This window comes from Branchiostoma belcheri, unplaced genomic scaffold (assembly GCF_001625305.1).
Source record: "Branchiostoma belcheri isolate BF01 breed outbred unplaced genomic scaffold, Haploidv18h27 scaffold227, whole genome shotgun sequence".
In the NCBI taxonomy this organism is placed as follows: domain Eukaryota; kingdom Metazoa; phylum Chordata; class Leptocardii; order Amphioxiformes; family Branchiostomatidae; genus Branchiostoma; species Branchiostoma belcheri.
The window spans coordinates 243,349-269,589 of record NW_017803791.1 but is presented as its reverse complement, the minus strand read 5'-3'; the positions used below and the strand labels follow the sequence as shown (position 1 = coordinate 269,589).

At 39.3% G+C, this 26,241-nt stretch overlaps 1 protein-coding gene across 1 annotated transcript; it reads right to left on the bottom strand.

Annotated features, from left to right (window-relative positions):
• Positions 1-2,019: 2,019 nt before the first annotated feature.
• LOC109470488 lies at positions 2,020-26,241 on the bottom strand. Its single transcript, XM_019769448.1, has 6 exons — positions 26,227-26,241; positions 24,504-24,762; positions 18,144-18,444; positions 14,321-14,477; positions 5,084-5,288; positions 2,020-3,978 (listed from the first exon to the last, which is right to left on the bottom strand). The coding sequence occupies exons 1-6, from the start codon at positions 26,239-26,241 to the stop codon at positions 3,764-3,766; spliced, it is 1,152 nt and encodes a 383-aa protein (XP_019625007.1). The 3' UTR covers positions 2,020-3,763.

Sequence of the window (26,241 nt, the reverse complement as noted above, 5' to 3'; positions counted from 1 at the left end):
AAGGGACTTGGTGAGAGAGGAAAGATGGCAAAGGAAGAATGAGGAAGAGGTGAACAAAGAGTGTGGAAAGGGTATCAGGATTGGAAAGATGAGAGAGGAAGAATGAGGAAGGGGTGAGGAAAGAGTGTGGAAAGTGTATCAGGATTGAGAAGACTGTTAGAAGGAGAAAGGGATCAACAGCCAGAGAAGGGTAAAGGTGGAAGACGACTATTTCCGCATAACTTCATACCGGAGGTCCATGGCCGAGCATGATATATAGGATACTATTTGTCATATTGAAACGACTACCACATCCAAGGAAGGCAGCAGGCGCGCAAATTACCCACTCCCGACTCGGGGAGGTAGTGACAAAAAATAACAATACGGGAATCTTTCAAGGCCCCGTAATTGGAATGACTTTATTTGTAAGACACAGCCTCAAAATGTAATATAAATGGCCGTGGACTAATGATGCTAATATGGCCGTTCTATGTGAAAAATAAGTAACATAAACGTGGTTACATCAGAGCTAATTCAATGTTCGCCATCTTGGATTTAACCAATGACGTCATCACATTAGCATATATCATGAATATTGAATTTTATACCTTTTCTTTAATTATGTGAGCTGTTATTAATATTAAAAAGGAAGTATAATTAAGGGCACCCGAGACCTCAACTGAGACATTGACTTTATTGTTTTTTTAGGCATTGCTCTGATCAGCGCATTTTGCTCTTGTCGTTAAAGAACTGATCAGTTAAAGTGCCCTAAAGTTAGCCCAAAATGTTTCAATGTTTTGTAGCCAAAATCTGGACAAAGGGCCTGGAAATGTATTTAGCCGTTGCCATGACAACGAGGGGTTCCGAGCCAAAAAATATTTTGACGGGTTATGTACCAAGTACTATCAAGTGCAAAAATTGATTTTTTTAACCGGTGCCACCATTGTTTGACCCTTACAGTTAATCAGTTCCGGAAAGGTGTACTGTTGAGGGTTAAAACATCTTGCTAAGTTATTGTCATAAAAACGTAATGGTATACCACACAAGTTTAACAAAAAAGTGTTTATAATAAGAATATCAAGGTCTCCTTTAACCCTAAACAGTACACCTGGGGTCCGCGCGGACCCCAGCACTATATATTCTGTAATATCTTTTTTGTTTCTAAAGATTTTTTCTGAAATTTTAGGTAATTGTCACCAACAAAGTTGTCTCTCAATACAGTGCAGAAAAATCCGTTTCTACCATTTATAAAAAAAATTATATCTGATTTTCTTTTGGGGTCCGCGCGGACCCCAGCCGGCTTTCGATCATAATGGATACACTGGCGTTCTTATACATTACCTTATTTCCGTTTTTATATGTTTTTATGCACTCATCGTATGTCTACCAAGTTTTCAGAGAATGGTGTTGTAATAGAATTAAATTTTGATAACTTTGGTGTAATTATGACGTCATATGACGTCAGAGCTAATAATATAGTCCGCCATATTGGATTTTGACCAATGACGTCATCAAATTAGCATATTCTATGCATATTAAATGATTTAACATATTTAATTATGTAAGATGTTATTCATGTTGGAAAAGAAGTGTAATTTAATATAAAACTCAGAAAAATTTTATGTTATAATCAAAATTAAAAAAAAACTGCCTGCTAGAAACCCGTTGCCATGGCAACACAAAAACATCAACTTACTAGTATTAAACTAATATGAACTTTTATCCAGAGACATTTTAGGAATGGTCTCCAAATTTGATACTTCTAGCGCAAGCCGTTTAGCCGCTATCTGAGATCAAAGTTGGGCCTCAAAAGCCCCTTCAGTCTGAAATGGGTTTAAAAATCGGGTATTTCTTCTTGTCTTCACCAAAAGATAGAAAAAGTTCAAAATGTATGATTTTTGTATGTAATGTGGACACAGATGTTACCACATCAGTTTGCAAAACAATTGAGCTGGTAGCTTGTTGATAATTTCTAAAAATCAGCAAAAACTGTTCTGGGGTCCGCGCGGACCCCACGTGTACAGATTAATCAGTCCGGGAAGGTGTTCTGTTGAGGGTTAATATAGTTGTTAATATTATTTGTACTATTTAACAATTTCTATTTTAATGTATAATATATGGTATCATACAATTTATGTTGTCGGGGGAGATCACGGGGCAGGCCACAACGGCTTGTCTATTATTATCTAGCATATTTCTTATGTTATGTTTATCTTCTTTCTGATAACACGTCAATAAAAGCAAAATAGAGTATACATACTTTTGTTAGGTGTAGATATTTTGTTTTATGTTGTTAAGGAGGGAATGATATGAATATGCAAATATACTTGTATATGAATAAGCAATTTCCGTTGTCTGAATATCTGCATAATCGCAACCAAGGGCGAGTTTGTCTATAATCTTGCTAGACTGTCCGTTTATTTAATTAAGATTGATTATTTGCGTTGTCCTGTAGACCATCTTTGCCACATGCTTTCAGAATGTTTAGGACAAATAGAAAAAAAATTGCAATGCAAACTTAATTATCAGAAAACCATCGAACTACAGCTAAAACTGTCATGTTGCTACGTCTACACCAACCGTGATGGATTCTGCATCTACTAGTATCTTCATAGGGTCTCTGAATACTTCGTAAGGCCCCGATGTGATCGATGGCGCGGCGTAAGCAACATTCCTGGTCATGTCGACACTAAAACAAAGCTAAAAAAGAGTGAAGCCATACCTTTAGCCTGCATATTTTTAAAGCTACATACATTAAACCAGCGTCTGTTTTCAAGGCACCGGATCGTGTTGCAGGTTGAACTATATTCTACATTCCAGTGCCAGATGTGTCTCGGATTTTTGGGACATGTAATATCAAGTCCATCAGAGGTGTTTACCTAATTTCTTATGTAAATTAGATCTCAATTTGCATATGTATCCCATCTACACCTGAACACCTCGCTACCTTAAACAATGAAAAACCATCCAACCCATACTCCAGTTATTTGCAACCAAACAAAATCTGAAACAAAATCTGCAATCTGAAACAAAAAAACCTCTAAGAACAGTTGCAAAGAAGCTGCTAGAAGCTACACCACATAGTCCCAGTCTCTACACCTTTCGACCTCTTTTAAAATTATTATCAACCTAGCACTTCCGAAAACTTTTACCTCAAACTTTGAAACGTTACCCCAATACATAAAATAGCCGTCAGGAGGCCTATTATCAAACTTGACCTGTGCCTTTCTGTCCCTAACTAACCAATAAGTATCATGAACCATTCGTGTTTTTAGAATTGTATTGTACACAAACAAACCCCCTAAAATATACAACTCTCCGCAGCAACTTGGGGACATGATAAGATACCCACATTTGAACTTGAACTTTGTTTCTATAACCGTTGCTTGCCTAACAAATATTATTAATGATTTCGAGTTATCCTGAAAACATGCAATCAAACATACAAGTGCCCCAAAACTGCACCGCAATACGATTAGAAAAAGCCAGGTGGTCCGATTTTGAAATTAAACTACATTTTTAAAGGAATTACCCACATACTTAAAATAAAAAAAATCAATCCACAAATGCTTAAGTTATGACCTTGACCTAAATACGTAGATAAGCCAGAGCTGCTCTAATAAAAGTAAACTGAAAACAAACCTTTCTGACGAAAACAACAATCGAACTTAGGGGAACGGGTGAAGAGTGGTTTTCGTGGTCTGGAAATTGCCCTTTAATTTGAATGCCACAAGTACAATTACAAACACCTTCCTTTTTCCTTTCTATTCCCCTTTTTATACTGTTAGAAACACTTTCCGAGGCTGACAATCTCAAACTGAGACTTCTCCACCAGATAATCCATCAGGAACACAGAGATCATCACGCTGTCGGGGTTGTCGGAGTCTAAAGACAGGATTCCACCACTTTCCTTCAGCTGGTTGTCAATCAGACGGAGTGCCTTCGGAACCCGCGCCACGTCATGGTGTTGATAATAGTTTTCCCACGTCAAGATCTCATCTATCATCAAATGCATTATTTTAGATTTAATTTAATTCCGACCAAATATGTTTATAGATAATTGCACCTGGAAAGGAAACAGAAGTTTTTAAAAGAAGAAAGTGGAGAGCATGACACTGTCGACAAATAACGGCGACAATGATAAATTACACTATTATTTACACTAATTTATCATATAGCCGGGTGACGTTGACCAATCAGAAGGCTCCATTCCACATTCCTTATGACGCCGTAATGTCACAAATAGAGTCAAAATCGGGTATTTATTCATCCCAATCCATACATTAAACAAACCCAATAATCACCCGCATATGACCTAAGGTGACCCAATAGAACACGGCTCTAGTTCTAAAAAATCCAAAAATAACTTAAGTTGTGTTCCATATAACCCCTGGTGACTCCCATAAGAACACCTGTTCCCTGCCTGTGACCCAGTTAACGTGAACTCTACCCAGTAACCTCAGGTGACTCCAGATGGAACTATGTTCTATGTTCTATTCAGCATGTGCATTGTGTCACTTACTGCATCAGTTTGGATAGGCTATCGTGTAAGCTATATGATAATAGTGTTAATGTCCCGCCCTTTCTCGGTGAATATGGTGTGATAACGAAAGCCTTGCCAGTTGCTATAACCACCTCATAAAGCCACCTCGTTCGCTGCGCTCACTTGGTGGCTTCATTCTGTGGTTATAGCAACTGACAAGGCTTTATCACACTATATTCACCTCGGGGTGGGTCATTAACCCTTAAATATTGTACAGCTATGAAAATAAGATCCTGATTTGCTTTACTCAAATCTATCTTATATGATTTAGATATGGCATTAAAATGATTTTGTCATTTTACATAGTTAAGCCATACCGTAATTAATTACTTAATCGAATGATTCATTCACAATAAATATGTTGGTATCATACCTACGTGCAGAAGAATCTCATTTGAAGTTGTCATGTTTCGACAAATGCAATTAACTCACAAGCAATATCAAGAAAATGTCAAGAAACATAACTATCTATGATAAAGAAAAAATATGTACAACTGACGTTATGAGAAGTAGGTGATAAAAAACATTTAATATATTCATTTAATATAATTGATGACGTACCTTTTGGTGGAAATGTAACAGTGGGGACTATTATCCTGAGTTTCCGGTTCTCAGCTACAGTCTTGATCCTGTCCTGTACAGTGACTGGTAGATAGTAGAGGACGGGTATTCCTACTTCGTTCAGACGCATCTCAGAACTGACCACACTCTGGCGAGTTATATTGATGTTTTGCATCTCAAATACTCCGTAAGGGTATAGCTGATTCTATATTGGAAATGAAAACAAAGAAAACATGACTTTAAAGCAAGCATGGGGTCTTGTTTTAGTTCCTTGCATTGTCCATACTTTCAATACATTTTAAGAATTCCAAGCCTACCAAGACTAGAAATAAAAGCAAACATGAGTTTGACGACCGTTCACCGATCTTAATGATGTTTATCTTTAACGATGACGATGCTTAGCTCAACCCTTAAACACCCGAACTTTTTTGTGACGTTAATGCCCGAGCGGGGTCCAAATGGACCCCATTTGGTTTCTTTTTAAATTTATATTCCTTTTTGTATTCTTTCAGTGATCTTTGCACATACGCATGTATATTGGTTAAACATAGTAAGAGGTATATTTTGGCAGGATTAAGTGTTTAAAAATTCCAGCTCATTATCATAATTTATGCAAAAAATAGGATAAGGCATGCAGGCATGAACACGGGGTTGACCTTTGACCTCATATTGTCAAACCTCTGAAAACCTGATGACCTAATTCCTGAGGTTGAGGTTACTTGGCAAACTGCATAATATTAAAGCAACAATGCTTCATTGAAGACATATTGAGGACATCCGAACGATTTTGTGTGTAGGAAAGTGCAAATACATGGCTGCGGTCCATTTGGACCCCATATGGTCTTACATAAGACTTCCGTTGTTATTTTTACAAATTTGTGCCGATCTTTAAAAAAATTAAGAGAACTTGTAGAAGATGTTTAGACAAAGTCACTGGAGGAATTTTTTTTCGAATGAAAAAAAAAATTCAAATAGCACATAAAACATACCTCTGGGGTCCAAATGGACCCCGTTTGGGTGTTTGAGGGTTAAACGACAACGGGGCCAGGGTACGAAATAAGATACGGTAAAAAAAAACTACTCAAACAACAGGATATGATTTTTAAAACGGTCGAACGCATCCGCTTTCTTTTGTAAGTGAAACTGTCACTAGAGAGTTGTCAGAAATAATATCATAAGTACGAACTATTGATTGACATGCAAATAGGCGAAGAAAATGTTTTGGAAAGTCCAAAAGGGAGTAAAAGTTAGAGAAGTAAAGACAAGGATGATATACATTTGTCAAGTACTAGTAACTTACGTTTAAGTAGACCTTAATGTTCTATCATAAACACTATTTGTTAGTCTAGTATTGTATACCAATACGCATTTTCAAGAATATCCTATATATACGGTTTAAGGAAATAAAATCACATGAATAACTTTATTAACGTCATACGTTCTACATCAGAAATCACATCCCATACAAGGTACGATCAGACTTGACAATGAATGGGATTGAGGTGCTTTGGATACAAGTACACTTGCCATTTTCCAAACCAATGTTGGTAGCAGTTCTTTATAGACCACCAAGCTCTAATCGAGCCTACCTTGATTCACTACTCATGTGCATAGAGAAGGCAACCAGTGAAAGCTCGGAAATCTGCATCCTTGGTGATTTTAATATTGATTGGAATGTAAATTCACCCATGAAAGAAGACTTGCTTAACTGTGCTACAGGGTGTGACCTAACCCAGATCGTCACTGTCCCGACCCGCAAGAGCCTGAATAAACACGGTCAAGCAACATCAACCTGCATCGATCTTGTATTCGTGAAATCTCCGACCGTGTACAGCAAAGCGAAGGCGACATCCTGGGGTTGTACCGACCACAACATCATCACCGTGACAAGGAACACCAAAGTGCCGAAACAACAACCGCGAGCAGAATACAAACGAAGCTACAAGACTTTCAACACAAATGACTTTATTGATGATGTTATGTCTGCTCCTTGGAATGTAGTAGAACTGTTTGATGATGTGGATGATTCTGTGTACATTTTTACTACCCTATTTAACATGTTTGCCAATGTCCATGCACCTGTAAGGCGTTTCACTGTGCGGTCCAACCAAGTTCCATGGTTGGATGCAGAGCTGAAAGAAACCATGTTAATGAGAGATGAAGCAAAAGCTATGGCAGATGCTTCTATGTTACCATCTGATAGAGCTGTGTATAAGAAACTACGGAACCATGTGGTAAAAATGAACAGACGAAAGAAAGATCTTTACTTTAAGACTAAGATAATGGAGAATTCTAACAATCCCAAACAGTTGTGGAAATCAATCAACACATTCCTTGGCCGTGGCAATACTCACTCCCCATCTTGTGTGGAAGCTGATGGCAAGTTTATTACTAAACCACTTGACATTGCAAACTACTTTAATGACTATTACATAGACAAGATTAAAACCTACAGAGCAGATACAGATTCTCCAAACTCAACTGTAACTGATCTTATAGATCAGAACATTATGTCTGACAAAGAATGTCAACTGGAATTCCACACAATCAGTAGGGAGAATATTCTGAAGCTGTTGAGTGACTTACCTATGACAGCAACATGTGGTGTAGACCAGATGGAGAACAGATTAATCAGACTGGCTTCTGGGTATATAGCAGCACCTGTACGCCATATTGTCAGTCAGTCTCTAACAACGGGCTGCTTCCCTAGCCAATGGAAATCAGCAAAAGTACGCCCCCTACCAAAAATCCCAGAATGCAGCTGACAGGGAAAAATAGTCGGCCAATTAGCCTATTACCGGTGTTGAGCAAAGTGTTAGAGAGAGTGGTACATGACCAGATTCTACATTATGTAACTGCTAACAGCATTGTGTCAACTGCACAACACGCATATCGTCCTAACCACTCAACCACTACTGCCATGGTTAAGATGACAGACGACTGGTTGTCAGCTATGGATAAAGGGGAGCTTGTTGGAGTTGTATACTTAGATTTTAGCGCAGCATTTGATCTTGTTGATCACGCTATTCTCTTGGCTAAACTTAAATCTTACGGGTTTCAACTAGATGTTTTGGCTTGGTTTGAAAGCTACCTACAGGGCAGAACACAGGTTGTTTATGTTAATGGTCATTTTTCCCAGCCATTGGGGCTTGACTGTGGAGTACCACAGGGCAGTTGTTTAGGTCCATTGTTATTTACACTGTATACGAATGATCTACCGTTAGCTGTATCACAATGCTCGACCGAAATGTTTGCCGATGATACATCACTTTACAGGGCTGCCAAATCAGTCAGTGCTATTGTTGCAGCTTTACAACCTGATCTTGTAAAAGTGACAGACTGGGTCAATGCCAATCGTCTTGTCATGAACGTACTGAAAACAAAATGTATGCTTTTTGGAACAGCCCGCCGGCTAGCTCTTCTACCTGACACATCTTTGAATCTTGCAATTGGTTCGAAGAAGGTAGAACAGGTAACCGAAGCAGTTCTCCTGGGTTTGCATATGGATCCATCGCTTTCTTGGAATCTCCATGTTAAACACCTCGTGGCAAAACTATCAAGAAATCTAGCCTATGTTAGAAGATATGTGTGTTACATGCCAGATGCTGTGTGTAAGGTTGTAATCGAAGCTTTAGTGCTATCAATCTTGAACTACTGTTCACCTATACTAGCTAGTGTTTCAGAGTCATGTACTAAGAAGATACAAGTTATACAGAACAAAGTCTGCAGGCTGGCTCTGAAATGTTCGTTCGATACACCAGTTGTCAAAATGCACTCTGATCTTGGTTGGTTATCGGTGAGAAATAGATTTGATGTCAGTACTCTTAAGTTATTTTTCAAGATTGTAACCACAAGTGAGCCACAGGAGATCTATAAATCTCTGGTACCGGTTCATGCGTCTCACAGGTATTCCACTAGGCAATCAGTGCACGACTACTCATTGCTCAAACCTAACAACAATAGTGGAAAGAGGATGTTTGTTTACAGATCTGTAAAGTTGTGGAACGCATTACCGAGTGAAGTTAAGACTACTGTATTAGCAGCTGATGAGAGGCAGTTCAGGAAAATGACACGTCAGCTTTATGGAACTTAAAGGCTTACCCTGACAATATTGTATATATTCGAAGCAATTTAGTAACTCACAAGTTTTATTGTTGATTTTAGTCATAATTAGTTAAATGACCTCTGGCCTCAACCTCAATTATTTTAATGTGTAATTGCAATGATTGTATGTATTCAGTGCTTGTATTTTATGTGTTGTACTGTTAATGAGCCCTGGAAGATTAGCCCCTCATGGGGCTAAAGGGCATCTCAATAAATCAAATAAATCAAATATTACGTACTAGTTCTCCATCATCTAAGGTTTGGTGGCCATACGATGTACCTTTTCCGACTTACCGGCCAAAGCCCCCCCCCATGTAACGCGAGCATGTTTTTTCCCATGTATGCAAATATACTATATAATAAATGTAAAATTTATGCATATATGCAAACATTTACATACGAGCATACTTTAGTTCAACTTATATACCCTTTGTATCATAAGCCATTCATCCTACATATACCTTGTTGCACTTAAGTGTGGGAGCGTGAGGTGTGCGTGAGGTGTGCGTGAGAGTACATCAGGTTCAGGAAAAATGGATTAGAGTGCGCAGGGGTGCGTGTGGTTGCAAATGGTGCATGGGAGTGTACAGGGAGCTTGAAAGTTCAACAGGATCAGGAAAAGAGGATGAGAGTGCGCGGGGTGCATTGGAATTCACAGGGTGCGTAGGAGTACGTAGGGTGCGTGAAAGTGCATATGGGTGCGTAGGAGTGCACAGGGTACGTGAGGGTGCACAGGGGTGCACAGGGCGCGTGAGGGTGCAGAGAGTGTGTGGGGGTGCGCAGGGTGCGAGGAAGTACGTCAGATTTAGGAAGGATGAATGGGAATGCGCGGGGGTGCGTGGGGTTGCCCAGGGTTCGTGAGAGTTAAGAGGGGTGCTTGAGAGTGTATCTGGTTAGTTGGAATGCACAGGGTGCGTAAGAGTACATCAGGTTCAGGAAGGATGAATGAGAGTTCACTGGGTGTGTGGGGGTGCATGGGAGTGTGTGGGAGTGCATCAAGTTCAGGAAGGATGAATGAGAGTGGGAGTGCGAAGGGTGCATGGGAGTGCTTCGAGTTGAGGTCGAAAGCATGGGAGTGCAAAGGGGTATATGTAGGATAAATGGCTAATGACACATAAGATATACCAGGATTTACAGGTTGTGTTGGTTTCTTTGTTAAAAGTTGTAGTAATGTATGCACTTATGTAAGCGATTGCATATAGTGTTTATGCATAAATTTTGCATATGCTTATAAAGCATATTTGCATATATGGGAAATACCATGCTCCAGTTACCTGTGGCGGCATGGGAGTTATACAAATGTATCTGGTCCCCCCTCCCTGTGGTTTCCCGATCTCATACCTTTGCCAAATGATGTTTATCTTGACTGACAATTATACATTATTACCCCTGATTGTGCAAAAAGGATCCTCATGTTCATTATATCAATTATAATATTCCAAACAAAAAGGCAGTCTTATATTAAAGGCACTCTATGTAGTTTTTTGCGCAAAAATTTGGAATATTCTAATTATACTAAATTTCAGTGTTATTAACAGTTACTATCACTTTTCAACACATTTGTGTCATTATTTCACATTTTTTACGTATATTTTGTCCGTTCAAACAGTCCTTGTTGGGTACCCGGTGCCACCGGTTTGCTCAGAACAACAACAACAACAACAACATACAGGGGTTGCCCCTTAGGGTGGCTAATTGACCCGGCATGCCAGGCTTGATTGACAGGGGCACATGTGACAAGATATAGCCTCCTTAGAAAAACACTCAAATCTTTCACATGAGGTCTGGTGGAATATAATTATCAACTTGGAGTATTTTGTTGGGCATGAATAAACTGTGGTCATTATCCCTTCAAAAGAGATAAAAAAAATCTGGTAAACGGTTAGGTATTTCAGAAACTGGTAAGCTATCAACTGACACCCCACTGGGATGTAGGTCAAACCACTAGCAGTGGACAATACAATGTACCATATGTGCGGTTTGGCCAGAGGTTGTATAGAAGATCATTCACAGTTTTCTAAGCTTCTAAGGAGCAAGGATGTTGTATTTTTTGTTGAGGAGTATGATTTTGGAATACTAAAGGGTTAAGTCAATGTACTATGTAAAGAAAAGAATGAAAAATATACTTTTTGTATTGTCAAAAAAACTACATAGAGTGCCTTTAACAATCAATGCCGTTTTTGGTATTTTCTCATAAAGTATGCAAATGAGGTCCCAATTTGAATACATGTTTTATAATGTTCACCTTCACTGAGCTTTCGAATACCAAAAGTATGAAATTCTATACAGTTACAATTACATAATTATAACATGTTCCAATTGATTATGCAAATTAAGTCTACATTTACATAATCAACCTGCCTGTGTTTCTCTCGTTCTCAATTACCAAGCTTCAATAGTCCTATCATGCAATGCAGCTGATTAAAAAAAATTCCCCATAAATTATGCAAATTTCATCCTTATTTGCAGAATTGTCTTAAAATTGTTTCAAGCATTACGTAAGCTACCTACATACCGAAAATCACGACGATCTGTCAATCGGTTCTTGAGTTATTCTATTTTAAATATTTTCAACAGATAGCCCTGCAGATACAGGGCAAGCCGCTAAGGGGCCCAAACTCACGTCACTTATTCCCCAGCACAAGAGCTTGGTACCTTCATGAGACCGGTCTAAAGGGTGTACCAGTTTTTGTCTGAGGGTTGAGTGAGGTTTGAAGTTTTTGGCAATTTGAAGTTATAAAAGATCGGTAGGAGTTTTTCCTTTCTTGATCTTGATCTTGATTGGGTTCTGCACAACACCCCTAAATTGGGGTAAAGCGTGTAGGGGGGCTGTGCGATGCGTTATTGCTGCGTCCTCAGATGCTATAGTACTGCAGCGTTGATCTTCGTGGGTTCCGCAGTATCTGTTATTTCTTGAGGCAAATTGTTCTAGTCTCTGACAGTTTGTAGAAAGTATGAATATTTATATCAGTCTTTATGGAATGTTAGTGGCTTGTATGAGTTGGAGTTGAAGTGTCGCGATTGGCGCTGGATAGGCGTCAACAAGGTTTTGACCGGAAGGGCTGTTTTTAAGTGTCGTGCTTTTTGTAGTAATGTGAGTCTACTTGCTGTGCGTCTGTTCTTTAATGTATCCCACCCTAAATCTGTGACCAATGTGGTGGTGCTAGTATATGTGTCATGAGTACTAGTAACGAATCTGGCCGCTCTTTTCTGCACGGATTCTAATTTGTGAATATGTTCCTTGTAATGCAGCACTAGCATATTTTAGATGTGGTCTAACTACACTAGTTTGTGGATTCATCTCGACCCGTTTAGGGCAATTATAAAGATTGCGTTTAACAAAACGTAGGGATTTATTTGCTTTGGAAGTAATATGGTTGATGTGTTCTGTCCAAGAAAGTTGGTTTTTCAAGTTGATCTGTTCCAGTTGTTCTGCCATGCGTCTAATGTATTTATATCATCTTGCAGAAGGATGTAATCATTTTTATTGTTTATTTGTCTATAAATAACAAAATCGTAGGCAAAAAGTCGAATGTTGGAATTAAGGTTGTCTGCCAAGTCGTTAATATATACTAGAAACAATAAAGGTCCTAGCAAAGTACCCTGTGGTACTCCGGAAACTACTTCTGCCCAATCTGAGACCCCCCAACTACTACCCTTTGTTTACGTTTTTTTAAGAACTTAGAAATCCACTATAGGAGCCTGCCTCTAATACCACAATTATGTAGTTTTAAGGGAAGACGGCTATGAGGTACTTTATCAAAGGCTTTGTCAAAATCAGTTATGATTAGATCAGTTTGTGATTTGGGATCTAAGGAAAGAGCTAAATCATTGGTTGTTTGCACAAGTTGAGTCTCACACGGATGCTTCTTCCTAAAGCCGTGTTGGTTTTCTGTTAAAATGAAAGTAATAATCCTACAGCATATAAGTTAATACTTCGCCCTACCGGTCTCTTGTGCCGCCCTACCTTTACCACTCGCGACACATGGATTTAAAGCCCATTTTCAGTTCTTGAGAACGCGTTTCCAGAAAAACAAGATGGCAGGTGGTCGCCCTCCCCCTTTGGTGCTGTCTATTCTTGCTGGCTGAGATTTCGGAGTCTGGGAACAAGTTTTTGCCTCAATTTCCGGTCCTGGGTGTTCTTGAAGTCCTCCAACAATGTTTTGGAAGGTTTTAGTCTTTATAATTTTGCTCGCGACGAGGGTTTTAGATGGCAAAGTGACAATAGTGATGTTGACCTTGTTTCTGTTTGTCAGTCGTTTGCACGTTTGTGTTTTTCTAGACTGGTCCGAAGGTTTGAGAGCTTTGTTGAAGGTCAAGTTTTCGTAGTCATACTTGTTCAGGGCACGTCGGAGGTGTCTATTTTCGTCTGGTTTAGCTTTGTATAATTGAGCATGTTGTCTGTGCGATGGAAGATAGTATAAGTCGTCCTGACTTCACTCGAATCACTTGATATAGTGCAAAGCAACATCATTTACATTGTTACACCGTTACCAACAGCATGGAAAAGGTAAATATCGATTAAACGTCTACATGTAAAGAAGGATAAAGAGGAAAAATAGATACAGATAACAGTATAAAATTACGAGCTCATGTAACCTCGCGGATTCCGATGGTAAAGCGTGTTGCCCAAGTCCTTAAAACATCCTGATGCGCCTCTGCAAAATCTCCGTACACAAACAGGGTTATCGGAGCAAGGGCTCGGTGCGCCTTCAGTATGGCCACTAGTTTATTAGCGGACTTGAGGTTCATCCCTACTTGTACAACAACAGACACGGAGAGTTGTCCGGACGGAGCTGGAGAACATGTTGAGAGAACCTGCCCTTCCTTTCCAGGAGCATCTAATGGCACTTTTAATTAAAAGAAGTTAGATTATCCCATTCTGTTATATTTTAAATGGCTTTGATACATGAAATCTTTATATACGTTTACTAAAAATCGATGCAACTAAAGCTTCGCCAACTATCTTTGCTTTCCTTTCAGTTACTCCAGTTACAAAATTTCTTGGAAATGCTCTTCTTTTACATATCAATTTAGATGAATATTGTTCTGTAGCATTAAAACCCGGACATGACAAAGTGATTTGTAAGTTGTGTGTCGTCTCATGTTACTAACGCTTTTGTCCACATTTACCTGAAATGGATGCAGAGCGTCGAAGTCGGCATAAGTTCTCTCTTCTCCTGCCCAGTACGTCTGAGTAAATCCAGTCATTCTGACTTTTTTCATAAGTTCCTGCCTCTTACTGGCACTCCAGCCAGTAGGGTGCCAGAAGTGGGTCTCCCCGTAAAATCTTGCATGTGTAAAACAAAATACAAGAAAATTATTTCATATGGGGAACATTAATACATATTTTAAGTTTGATTATACGCATACCTTTAATATAAGAGAAGGTTAAAGAGATATATTAAGACAGATAAAATGTAGGCAACGAAAAGGTGTTTTCGTTGAAAGCACAAATATCATTAAATACAAAATTCCATTGAGCTTTTTTATTAAAATTATAAAATGCTAGGCAAAGAAGAGTTGAATGACATAATTTTTTCTGCCTAGTGATAAGTGTTTTAATGCCTTGTTATCAATTTTTTACACAAAAACACAACGCTATTACCGCATCGGGTCGTATCCCATGTGACGTAATCAATGCTTTTAGATTGCCTAAGCAAGGTGTTTCATATACTAGTGTGCAGAAAAGGATATCGAACGACTGTACTCATAAATCATGAACCGGACACGTGCGGAAAATTTGACATCGAATTTAAAGCTCCTCTGTAGTACTGTTTGGACCTGCCAATTATGGAACTTGACCTTCGTTTTTGCTCCCTCTTCCCATCCACTACATAACATTAACAACTATTAACTGATTTTCGAGTTATGCTGTATACAAAACACACCCCTCTGAAGCAAAATAGAAACATGACAAGATAACCATTTTAGAACTTGGCTTCGTTTCCATAACCGCCACGCAGCCATTTTAAATTATTAAGATCGATTCAAATTTCAAACCTTTTCGAATATTGCTGAAAGGCCCCCTTTAGTACCGTTGGGCAGGTGGCATTTTTATTACATGACTTACATTTCCACAATAGCTACTCACATATAATATATATATATATTTTTTATTTGCAAATTCGACATGGACAATACAAGACATGGTGATGAGGTACTCTAGCTATAGCTAATTTTAGCCTCACCACCAAACATAGAATACAATTACAGTACATAACAAAAAACAGAGAACAGCAAGTGGGTGGGATGGGTCGTTAAGTAGTACAAAGAAATGTTTAGTAGGCTATATAATAAATCAATCAAGTACAAACCGTTTGGTGTCAACAATATAAGTTTGAGTGGTTAGCAAGATATTACAGTTTGTATCATAGTATAAATCAGGTAATCCTCTGAGTAAAATATCACATAACAATTGTTCAGACATATTGAAAACATCAAAATCAAAGCCTACCAAATTCTGGAGATTGCTGAGTAGGGTGACTCTTTGTTGATTATATAAAGGGCAGTGTAAAAGAAAATGTATGACACTCTCACAACGAGACCCGCAGATACAAGCCGCACTAGGGGCTAAATTTCTTAAGAATAAGCTGTGGTTAAGACTACAGGTCCCGATGCGGAGACGCGTGAGTAATGCGCAGGTGTACCTGGGGCCAATGCTAAAATGCCGGTAAAAAGGGGTACGTACTGACTTCACTAAATACTTCTTATACAATGAAAGATTCAGAGATCGAACAGCTACATCAAGACCATTCCAGTGATGCGTAGCATATGGAATGAAAGACTTTTGATACCTAGTTGTAAGACAAAGCGGTAGCCGTAAATTAGATTTATTACGAAGATCATATAAGGTCGAAAAAGAAACTTCGGGAGAGATCAGGTCCCTGAGATACTGACGGGTATGGCCATGGATTACTTTGTACATCATGATTAGTGAGTGAACATGGCGACGATCAGAGAGTCTCTCCCAGCCTAAATCAACAAGGAGTGAGGAGTAAGAAGACCCTCTGACAGCCCCTAAAACTGTAAGTGCATATTCATATTGGACTCGTTCTAATCGTCGTATAAAATATTTAACTTCTCGAGTCATGAGAGTAAGAGGGAAGACATCTTTACGACCTCGATTTGATAGAATGTATTTTCTAGTAGTTCCTTTGACTTCTAGGTTATTCTTTTATCTTTTTATGTACTATGTTACTCAGTACTATATGCAAGTAACGTCATACTCCAATGTATGCATTTAGGCCATTGTCATGAGTATGCAAAAAAAATCAAAGATTCAATTATGACATTGACCTACATACAGACACACAATTGGTCCATTCGGCCCAAACCGAAAACATACCCTTCTGACGAAAGCAATAGCTAAACCACTTAAAATGTTGAAAATGTGTTTCCGTTGGTACTGAAAAAATTACTAACTTATCCAAATTTGTTAATATATTTTTGAATATATTAAAAGAAATTAGAAAGAAAGAAATGACGGTCTTAACCCTCAAACACCCGAACTTTGTGACGTTAATGCCGGAACGGGGTCCAAATGGACCCCATTCGGTTTCTTTTATATTTATATTCCTTTTTGCATCCTTTTAGTGACCTTTGCACATATATTGGTTAAAAAATTAACACGTTCATTTTGGCATGATTAAGTGTTAAAAAATTTCAGCTCATTATCATAATATATGCAAAAAAAGATGAACCCTGAAGGCATGAACATGGGGTTGACCTTTGACCTCATATGATTTTCAAATTGTCAAACCTCTGAAAACATGATGAAATAATTCCTGAGGTCGAGGTTACTTGGTAAACTGCATAATATTTTTGAAGACATATTGAGGACATCCGAACAATTTCGTGTGTAGGAAAGTGCAAATACATAGCTGGGGTCCGTTTGGACCCCAGACGGTCTTACATCAGACTTCCGTTGTTATTTTTTTCAAACTTGTGCTAATGTCCAAAAAAAATTAGGAGAACTTGTAGAAGAGGTTTACTGACTAAGTCACGGGAGGAATTTTTTAGAATGAAAAAAATCAAATAGCACATAAAAATATACGTCTGAGGTCCAAATGGACCCCGTTCGGGTGTTTGAGGGTTAAGGTTGTACCAGTTTTTGTCTGAAGGTTAAGTAAGTTTTGAAGTTTGTTACAACGTTAAAGCTTTTGAAGATCCGTTGCATTTTTCTTATATTCCTTGGACATACGGAAAAAGTATTGTTGACCTTGTTTCTGTTGGTGAGTCGTTTGCACTTTTCTGTTTTTCGAGACAGATCTGAAGGTTTGAGAGCTTTGTTAAAGGTCCAGTTTTGGTAGCCACACTTGGCCAGGGCACCAAGGAGGTGTCTGTTTTCGTATGGTTTTATCTAAAGTAATGATGTTGTCTGGAGTTTTGATCACTGCTAGTCCAGACCACCCGGGCTGAAAGGTACAAAGAAAACCTAGTGCTAACGGCTACAGCCATTTACCACCAAATACAACAGAACCAGGGACACTATTTCAAGCTCTGATTTACAGATATATTAGACAGCAAAACCCGCCGGTGGGATCGAGCAGTTACAGACGTAATAAAGGAAATAATGTACAGCGCCACTATTAACATGGAGAGAGAGAGGTAAGGGTAGAACTCTCTAGGACATAGTGATTGGCGCCCCCAGTTCAAAGACAGATAACACTTAAGCTCCTGATCTTAAACAACAGCAGCTACTTGACTTAATTGCTTTTGAGTTGTATTTTTTGTTTCTTTCTGGACTTTAATATTTAAAAATATTTCTTTACTAATTTTCATATCAATCAATTGTTCTTGCTTTTAAACCCGCTTTTCTGACAACTCCCTGATGAAAAGTAGTGGATGCTACCTGAAACGTCTGACGTTTCCCAAGTCATATTCAGTTGCTTAAATAATTGTTCTTGGTGTAAGTAAAGGGACTGACTTAAAAAAAAAAACACTACCTACTCACTTGTCAATAAGCTTAAATGTACCGTCATGTACCATCTGTTGTAAGATATCGTATTCAGCTCCCTCCACGTCCAACTTAAAGATGACATAATCTTCTTCATTGATGTGTTCACGGATCCACCGTGAGAAGTCGATGGTTTTAACACGGATGTGGCGAGCTAGGTTTCTGGCACCTCCTGTTATGTTGTCCTTCTTTTCGTCTTCATACGGGAACAGCGACCCTCCTCCCATCATCCAATCTTTTGTCTTTCTCAATCCTCTTTCGGGAAACCAGGTAGTCTCTAGATATGACACCGTCCAACCTAAAAGCGTCCATAGTACATGTTAAGCAGATTAGCTTTGGGATGAGAACATAATTATCTATTCCACCAGTTTAGATGGGCTTGCTGTTTGTTTACAACAACAAGTAAGGTTTGTTGTTAGTTAAGGAGTATATATTTTTTATGATCGTAGAAGTGCGTTAGTAATATTTCTGGTAGGGTGAATTGATGTTGTTGTTTTTATGTAGAATACGTGTCCGCACATGTACCCTGCTGCAATCATGAAAAGTCCTTTGATGATGTACCTTGTTATCTTTGCATATGGTTTCCTGACATTTTCAAGCCCTGTCATTGGCCTTAGTCGCATGACAAACCATGATGTGTGTTATACTTCGTCACATTACAGTTTGGACTATAATTTCTGTGCAGGCAGGCATACTACTTATGTATTAAGGCCCGGTCACACTGGCCGAACTTTGCTGGAGCGTTCCTTTAACGGTAGGGACGGGGGCCGAATTTCGACAACGCTCGTCACCGCGCCCAAAATGTGGGGGGAAAAATAAAAACACGGGCGTTGACTTAGCGGTGCACCGCTGAAGCCGGCGTTGCTTTAGCGTTGGTTTAGCGGTAGCAAACGTTGGTATAGCGGTGACGCAAGCGTTGGTATAGCGGCGTTCTGCGCATGCGGTTTAGCGGCATACCGCTTGTGACTACGGAGTTGAACGGATCGTTTTGTAGTAGTACAAGTTCTGTTCTGTGTGTGGGGGGACATATAGCTTTAATAAACATCATTTTGTTAATCTAGCTATTCTTGACTACGTTATTTAATTAATAATGAAAATAAAACTTTGCAGATTGCAAAGTTCCCCTGTGACCCAAATAAAGTGATTGTCCGTGTGACCCTTCTTTGAACATTTTACGTGTGGCCCAAAAATAATTGCACACTAGTGCACCAATCATAGCAAGTCTCTCAGCATCCATGGTGATACAGTTTTACTGTAACTTCGAGCAGGCCTGAACTCAACGGCAGCTCGATTCCAAATGAGCACCTGGTCCATTTCTCACCGTACTTATAGCCAAATTCTGGTCCCGCTCCGACACCTCTATACCAACGCCAAACCAAAGTTCATTGCCGACATGGATCGCTGCTTCAACGCCTGACACCGTTCCAGCAACCCCGTGTCCGCTCGTAAAACGCTTGCAACCGCTCCAGCGAAGTTTGTGTAACGTTTGTGCAACGTTTAATCGCCGCCCGGGCAACGCTGGCGAAGCAGCGGTGGTCAAGCGTTCAAGATTTCTGCGTTGGCCTAGCGGACCCAAGCGTCCATGAACTTGCGTCTAGCGATGCCAAACTTTGACTGGGCGTTGGTGGAGCGGGGGTGAACTTTGCCGGGGCGGAAAATTGCCTCCTCCTCACCGCTCGCAATATTTTGTGCAGCTCAAAACTTTCGGAGCGGTAGGAGGGCCCCTCCAGAAACGTCAGCGGTGGCCGGGCGTACACGGCGTTGCTTTAACGGTGGCCAACTTCTGTTTAGCGGTGGTGAGCGGTTTCGAGCGGTGATAAATTTTATTCACCGCTCAAGCAACGCTCCAGCAAAGTTCCGCCAGTGTGACCGTGCCTTTAACCCTACCTAGACGGGGGGGGGTGGCTAAAAGTGCCCGCGGCAACTTTGATGTCACCTAGCGTCTGAACGGCTAGCCGTAGAACGGCCAAACTTGGTGACTTTTCCTAAAATATTGTTGGCAACAATTCTCTATCATTGGAATAAGATAATAATTTTTTGTGTTGCCATGGCAACGGGTTTCTGACAGGCATTTTTTGCTAAATTTAGTACTTTTTGTTTCAACAATAGAATTTTATGGGTTTTATGTCAAGTTACTCATGGTTTCTAATATTAATAACATCCCATATAATTTTATGTAAATTTTATCATTAAATATGCATAATTTATGCTAATTTGCTGACGTCATTGGCCAAAATCCAAGATGGCGGACCATATCATTAGAACAGGTATATAAAGGTAATTTTCATTAAAATTTCATCAATACTTCCATTTCTTTTTCCATAAAAGGTTTAAATGAAGGTCTTTAGTATGTTTACGATGTATTTTAGGCTTTATCATGAAAAAAAAAAACTATTTTTGAAAATTCAAGATTGATGATCCAAGATGGCGGATATCTTAAATATGCATGACGTCATTTTATGACGTCACCGGTGTTACTATGGGCAACATAAGACTTAGTACACCATAATATTCTGTCATAAACACTTTTGGTACAGTTATATTGAATACCATTTAGTTTTCAGGGAAAACCTATTTAGACGGTTTTGGCCAATAAAATCACATTAATGACGTCATAATGACGTCATATTACGTCATAAGGACTTAAAAATTGTAGATATGATAAATTTTCACTAGTACACCATTCCCTGAAAATTTGGTGGCCATACGACATACCGTTCGCGAGTTCTTAGGGGGGGGGGTCAAAAGAGCCCCGGTCCCCCCATGTCAAAAAAAGCCCGGTCTAGGTTAACTTAAAGTTTGTTGATACCAGATGTTACCAAAACAAAAGGACAATGTAGTTCAGCTTTTAGCTTTGTTAACCTGTGTTTTCACACTTTGATTCTCCTTTCAGGAGACGTAGCTGTTAATCAAGGACCAGCTAGACCAAAAGACCCATGTGCAGTACGCCAAAGAGGAGTCAGGACAGGAATGAGTGTGAGGTATGTACTAAATGGTTTCATCCCACATGTGCAAGCATACCCCCCCCCAAAAAAAAAATTACTTAAAACATGATAGTCTTGAATGGTCTTGTTGCAAGTTTGAGTTTGTACGCCTGTCGCACCTCGCTAATGCTGAGTCTAATTGGCCACTAATGCCAGATACACCCCCATCTCCTCTTTTGGATCCTCTACCACCATATCCTACATTCCCCAGTAAATCTGGAAATAAGGGTTTGTTGGTAGCACACCAAAATATTAGGAGCCTGCCAGCTAAACATGTGCATCTGGTGGTTCTTATTAAAAAACTGACATTTACATTCTTGGACTCACTGAGACACATCTAACCAGTGACTACCCCGACAATCTCTTAATCCTTCCAGGATACACTTTGTTACGGAACGACAGAAACTCACGCCATGGTGGAGGTGTAGCTATGTACATTAAAACACATGTTGCTCATCGTGAGAGAAATGACTTTCTCATTGCTGGACTGGAAGCACTTTGGGCTGAGCTAATACCTCCTGTGGGTAAACATGTACTTATATGTTGTATGTATACACCCCCTCATGATACAATTTTTGAGCACTTTAACGACTGTGTAGAAAAGCCTTAGACAGCAACATGGAGATTTTAATCATGGGTGATCTGAACTGTGATTTTCTTGTAAACACCGGCAACTCCAATGAACTGAAATTCCTGTGTGACCTACATGGTTTGACAACCATAGTACAATCTCCCACAAGGGTTACTTAAAAATCTGCAACACTTATAGATGTACTTCTTACCTCCAACCCAGGGAAGTACACAGGTGGCAGAGTATATAACTTACAGTTGTCTTAGTGACCACCACATGGTGTATACTCATAGAGGTAGTAAAACAGTCAAACCTATGCCACAGGTGGTTACTACAAGAATACTTGAGAGCTTTTAGCAGGCCTTGCCACGCAGAGGGGACAGCTGTCCACTTCGGCTTACAGAATAAGTGAGGCAGTCTATTCATGCACGTGACTATGCAAGACAACAGGCTGAGAGAACACAGTCACCTGTGGTCTGGGATACTTATAGAAAGTTACGTAACAGTGCAAAGAACATCATACTGGACTCCAAACGGGACCTTTACAAAGATGTGATAAACAGTTCAGCTAACAGCAAGAGCAGCCTTGTCGGAATGTGGAAGGCCCTCAAAAGGTTGTGTACCTAAGATCCTCGAACGGGCAGTGCACAAACCGATCTACCAGTTTTTGACAGATAACAACCTTCTGTCTAACCGTCTAAATGTCAATCAGGTTTTCGCCGGAAATACTCAACTCAGAATGCTCTACACCTAGTCACTGAGGAGTGGTAAGGCACTAAGGCAATAGATAATGGTAACATCACAGGTGATTGCAGTCTATATTGACCTGTCTAAGGCCTTTGATACCATACACCACAGCATCCATTTGGAAATACTAACAGCCTATGGAGTTGCTGGCCAACCAGCAAAGAGGTTTTTGTCCTACCTTTCCGGTCGGTCCCAATGCACTTCAGTTAATGGTCATATATCTGATTTTTGTACAGTAAACTATGGCGTCCCCAAGGGCTCAAGGTAGCAGAACACAGTATTAATGGGCGACCCCCGGGTCGATGACGCGGGTATAGAAAGTAGTGCAGTGAATATTCTTGAAGGCTGGGTAGAAAGCCTGATAAGAGCGTCAGCCAGATGTAAATTGTGCTGTGTGGTGTAGGAATGTATCGAGTTTGAGACTGTATGATTTGAATTGTGAAGGTTTTGCAGTTCGTGTATATATGCGCCGTATTGCGTAACTGACTTTCCGGGTGAGTCGGCTGCAGTTCAGGTCACGTCCGTAGGAGGCGATTTCAAAGTGTACGTTACGAGCAGATACGCCGACAGGATTTTTTCGTTTCTAGATATTTTGTAGTTTGTACCTTCTTCTGAAACATATTCGATTTTCGTATTTGTGAAGTGCACCCTGCTATAATTCTTACCGCGTCGAAGTGAGTCATCTTGGGGTCCTTAACTATAGAAATCCCCATAGGGCGAAAACTGTGTTCTGCTTCCTCAATCATAGGGCCACTCCTGTCTATTTTATATGTGAATGACATACCCAGTTGAGCTCTTTCATGCCGGATTGCACTTTATGCTGATGATACTGTAGTCTATGTCAGCTACCCAGACCTTGAACCTATTCAACAGGCTTTGCAATCTGACATGGATAGACTTTCCAACTGGTTTGTAGCCAACAGCTTGTCAATTAATGCAAGTAAGTGTAAAGCCATGCTTATTGGGACAAATAAGAGACTATTAAGAACACATCAACTACAAGTGAACATTAATAGGGAAGTATTGGATGTAGTGCCAGTATGGTGTCAGTATGTTTCAGATTTAGAGACTACAGAGAATGCAGAATAGATTAGGTAAACTGATAATAGGTCTTTAGCCAAGAACTCCATCTACGGAGGAGAGATAGACGGCTGCCAACACCTCTAGCGAATAATACGTCTTTATCATTATATGTGGTTAATGTTGCAGTGGGAAATTGCGAAATAGTTGTGTACAGTTTATAAGACTGTGAGGAAATTGACTAAATTTGCGGTTGTATTTATTGCAGATAAGTAGAAAAAACTGACGAAATTATGATACTATTTATTACAATTATAAAACAATTCATTATTAAAGATAACTATGCAAATTACATTAACACTTTCTACATTGCAAAGATAGCATTAAACTAATTTGTCATTACAAATTTTAAATAATATACCCCAAAATCGTACCGTTTTCATACTTTAATGTAAAGAAGGTCCTCAAAATGAGTACCTGCTGATATATTTTATATAATGCATGTGTACGTGTCCTGTTCTAATGAACATGAAGAATTAAGGAATTTCCAATTTATCGATTATGTAAGTAAGGGCCTTTTTTTGCATAATTCGCGATTTATTGTTTAGATATCTAACCAGGCTACATGCGTAATAAAATACGTATGATTGGCTTATCTGCTTTGAAATATTGCACAGGAATCCTCCTGCAATTTCAGAACAAGCTGCTGGGGAGAGCGTACCCAAACCATCTATTCTTGACATGAAATGATATCTGCTAGCCTTAAAAACCAAGACCATAGCGAATCCGGGCCAAAACAAAAAAAAAATCTAGATTTTCTGCTGCTGTGCGAAGGTCAGAAATCGGCTTACATTTGAATTTGACAAGGTATTCCTAAGATTAAGACCAACCTACATATCAAATATCATCACAATCTATCCAGACCTTCGTGAGTTTTTTTTTTAATATGATATGCTGAAACTTAAACACAGACCACAAACAGGCAGATACACAAAGAGACACAAAATAGAACATCTGTTGTTTACCGTTACTTACCATCTTTATTTGACACAGCAACAGGGTTGTGTAGGACCACATCAGAGTACGGTGCATAATATGGAGCAAGGCTGGGATCCATTTCAAAGGAATGGATAAGAAATTCGTGGCCTCCGGGGTACGTCTCTCGGAATAGTTCAACGGTAGACGCAATATTTCCTCCACAGTCCAAAAGAATTTTCCGTTTTCTCTTTATTGAATTTGTATTGACACTATCTGATAGTAAAGAACTCCTGTTGTATAAAACATAGTCAGGATACTTACATAAGGCCACAGTAATTAATGCAAAGACGTCTGTTGCCAAACCGAAACGTTATAAAAACTTATAACATAACATGTTAAACAAATGGAGGGAAAACACAAAACTAGACTCTGATTAAATGATTTGTCTTTTACTTTGATGCAGTGACGCATTTTATTCCTTTATACTAGATGGGGTAATGTTCCCAATTAAAATCATTTGTACAATTATTGAAATTGAAAACGTTCTGTTTCAGTGAAAATGGCAATAAACTTGGCAGAACATAGGTATCATTTTTTGTTTGACAAGGTTTATGATGTGGACTTTTTAGAATGTAGGAATCTTTTTATTTCTTCGCCCGCCTTGTTTTTTCTCTATTGCATTAGATTTGGAGTCTGCGGAGGATGTCATCCATGAAATTTACTTGCTAATCAGAGTACATACACTTCAGATACATTTAAAGATATTTAACCCTATTCAGACTGGCGAAGGGGATTTTGCGGCTTGTTAGATAATTAACATTTCGAGATTTTATGTTTTATTACACAAGCTCTTTAATATTAACAACAAATGTTCTTAGTAACATTCCAAGAGGCACATTTTTCAGAACCTTATCAATCATGCTAAATGCAAAAACAAGGCTTTAACATACGCATACATATCTTGGCCTAAAATATTTTGTTTTCTGTTCCTTTTCATAAGTCTCAAATCTAGGTCAAGTTAAATGCAATTCATCATTATAAAAAAAAAAGCATTGTTAATATTATCGGATATGAAAAGAATTAAAAAACCAGCCGTTATATATGCTAAATATACGTTCGTGCATTCGTCGTGTGCCCAGTAATTTTACCTTTCCGTACGAAATGGATCCCTAAGTTCCTCATCCATCCTACTGGCACGAGGACAACCTGCCTCTGTCACTTGTCTCTCATCTAAATCAGGGTGGTGCGTGACGATGACAACAGCAAAATAAAGAATGGTGATACAGACCCCTACTCCGATACCAAGAAGAACGAAAACGGCCGATGATATTTTCGAACGTATTGCTAGCATCATTGCAGAGTTTATAAATGCAGAAATAAAGAAATGTAGTGCTCAAGCTACCTTTCGTCCGCAGTGTTTTTTTTTAATAGTTTTGCCGTGCCTGTCATGCATATCTATGCTAACCAAATCAGGTTGTCCGTCATCATTAGCCTGAACCAACCAATGATACGGCTGCATGTCATTACTAATTTGGCACATGTTTCATGTAAGACATCACAAATCAGCGTGACCCGATCGTGTGCGCCATGTCTATACCAGTGTGCCCACTTCGGCATCGAATGTGAATTCCTACACAAAACATCCGTCATCCAAATCACAAAATCGCCAGGACATGTAACCAATCTTTCGGGGCCATGCGAGCTCGCAAACCGAACGTGAGCGACATTTTTGTCCGGTACAGCTGTGCTTACTTCTACAGTGTGAGGTACTGCACCTTACATCCGACTTCCGCAT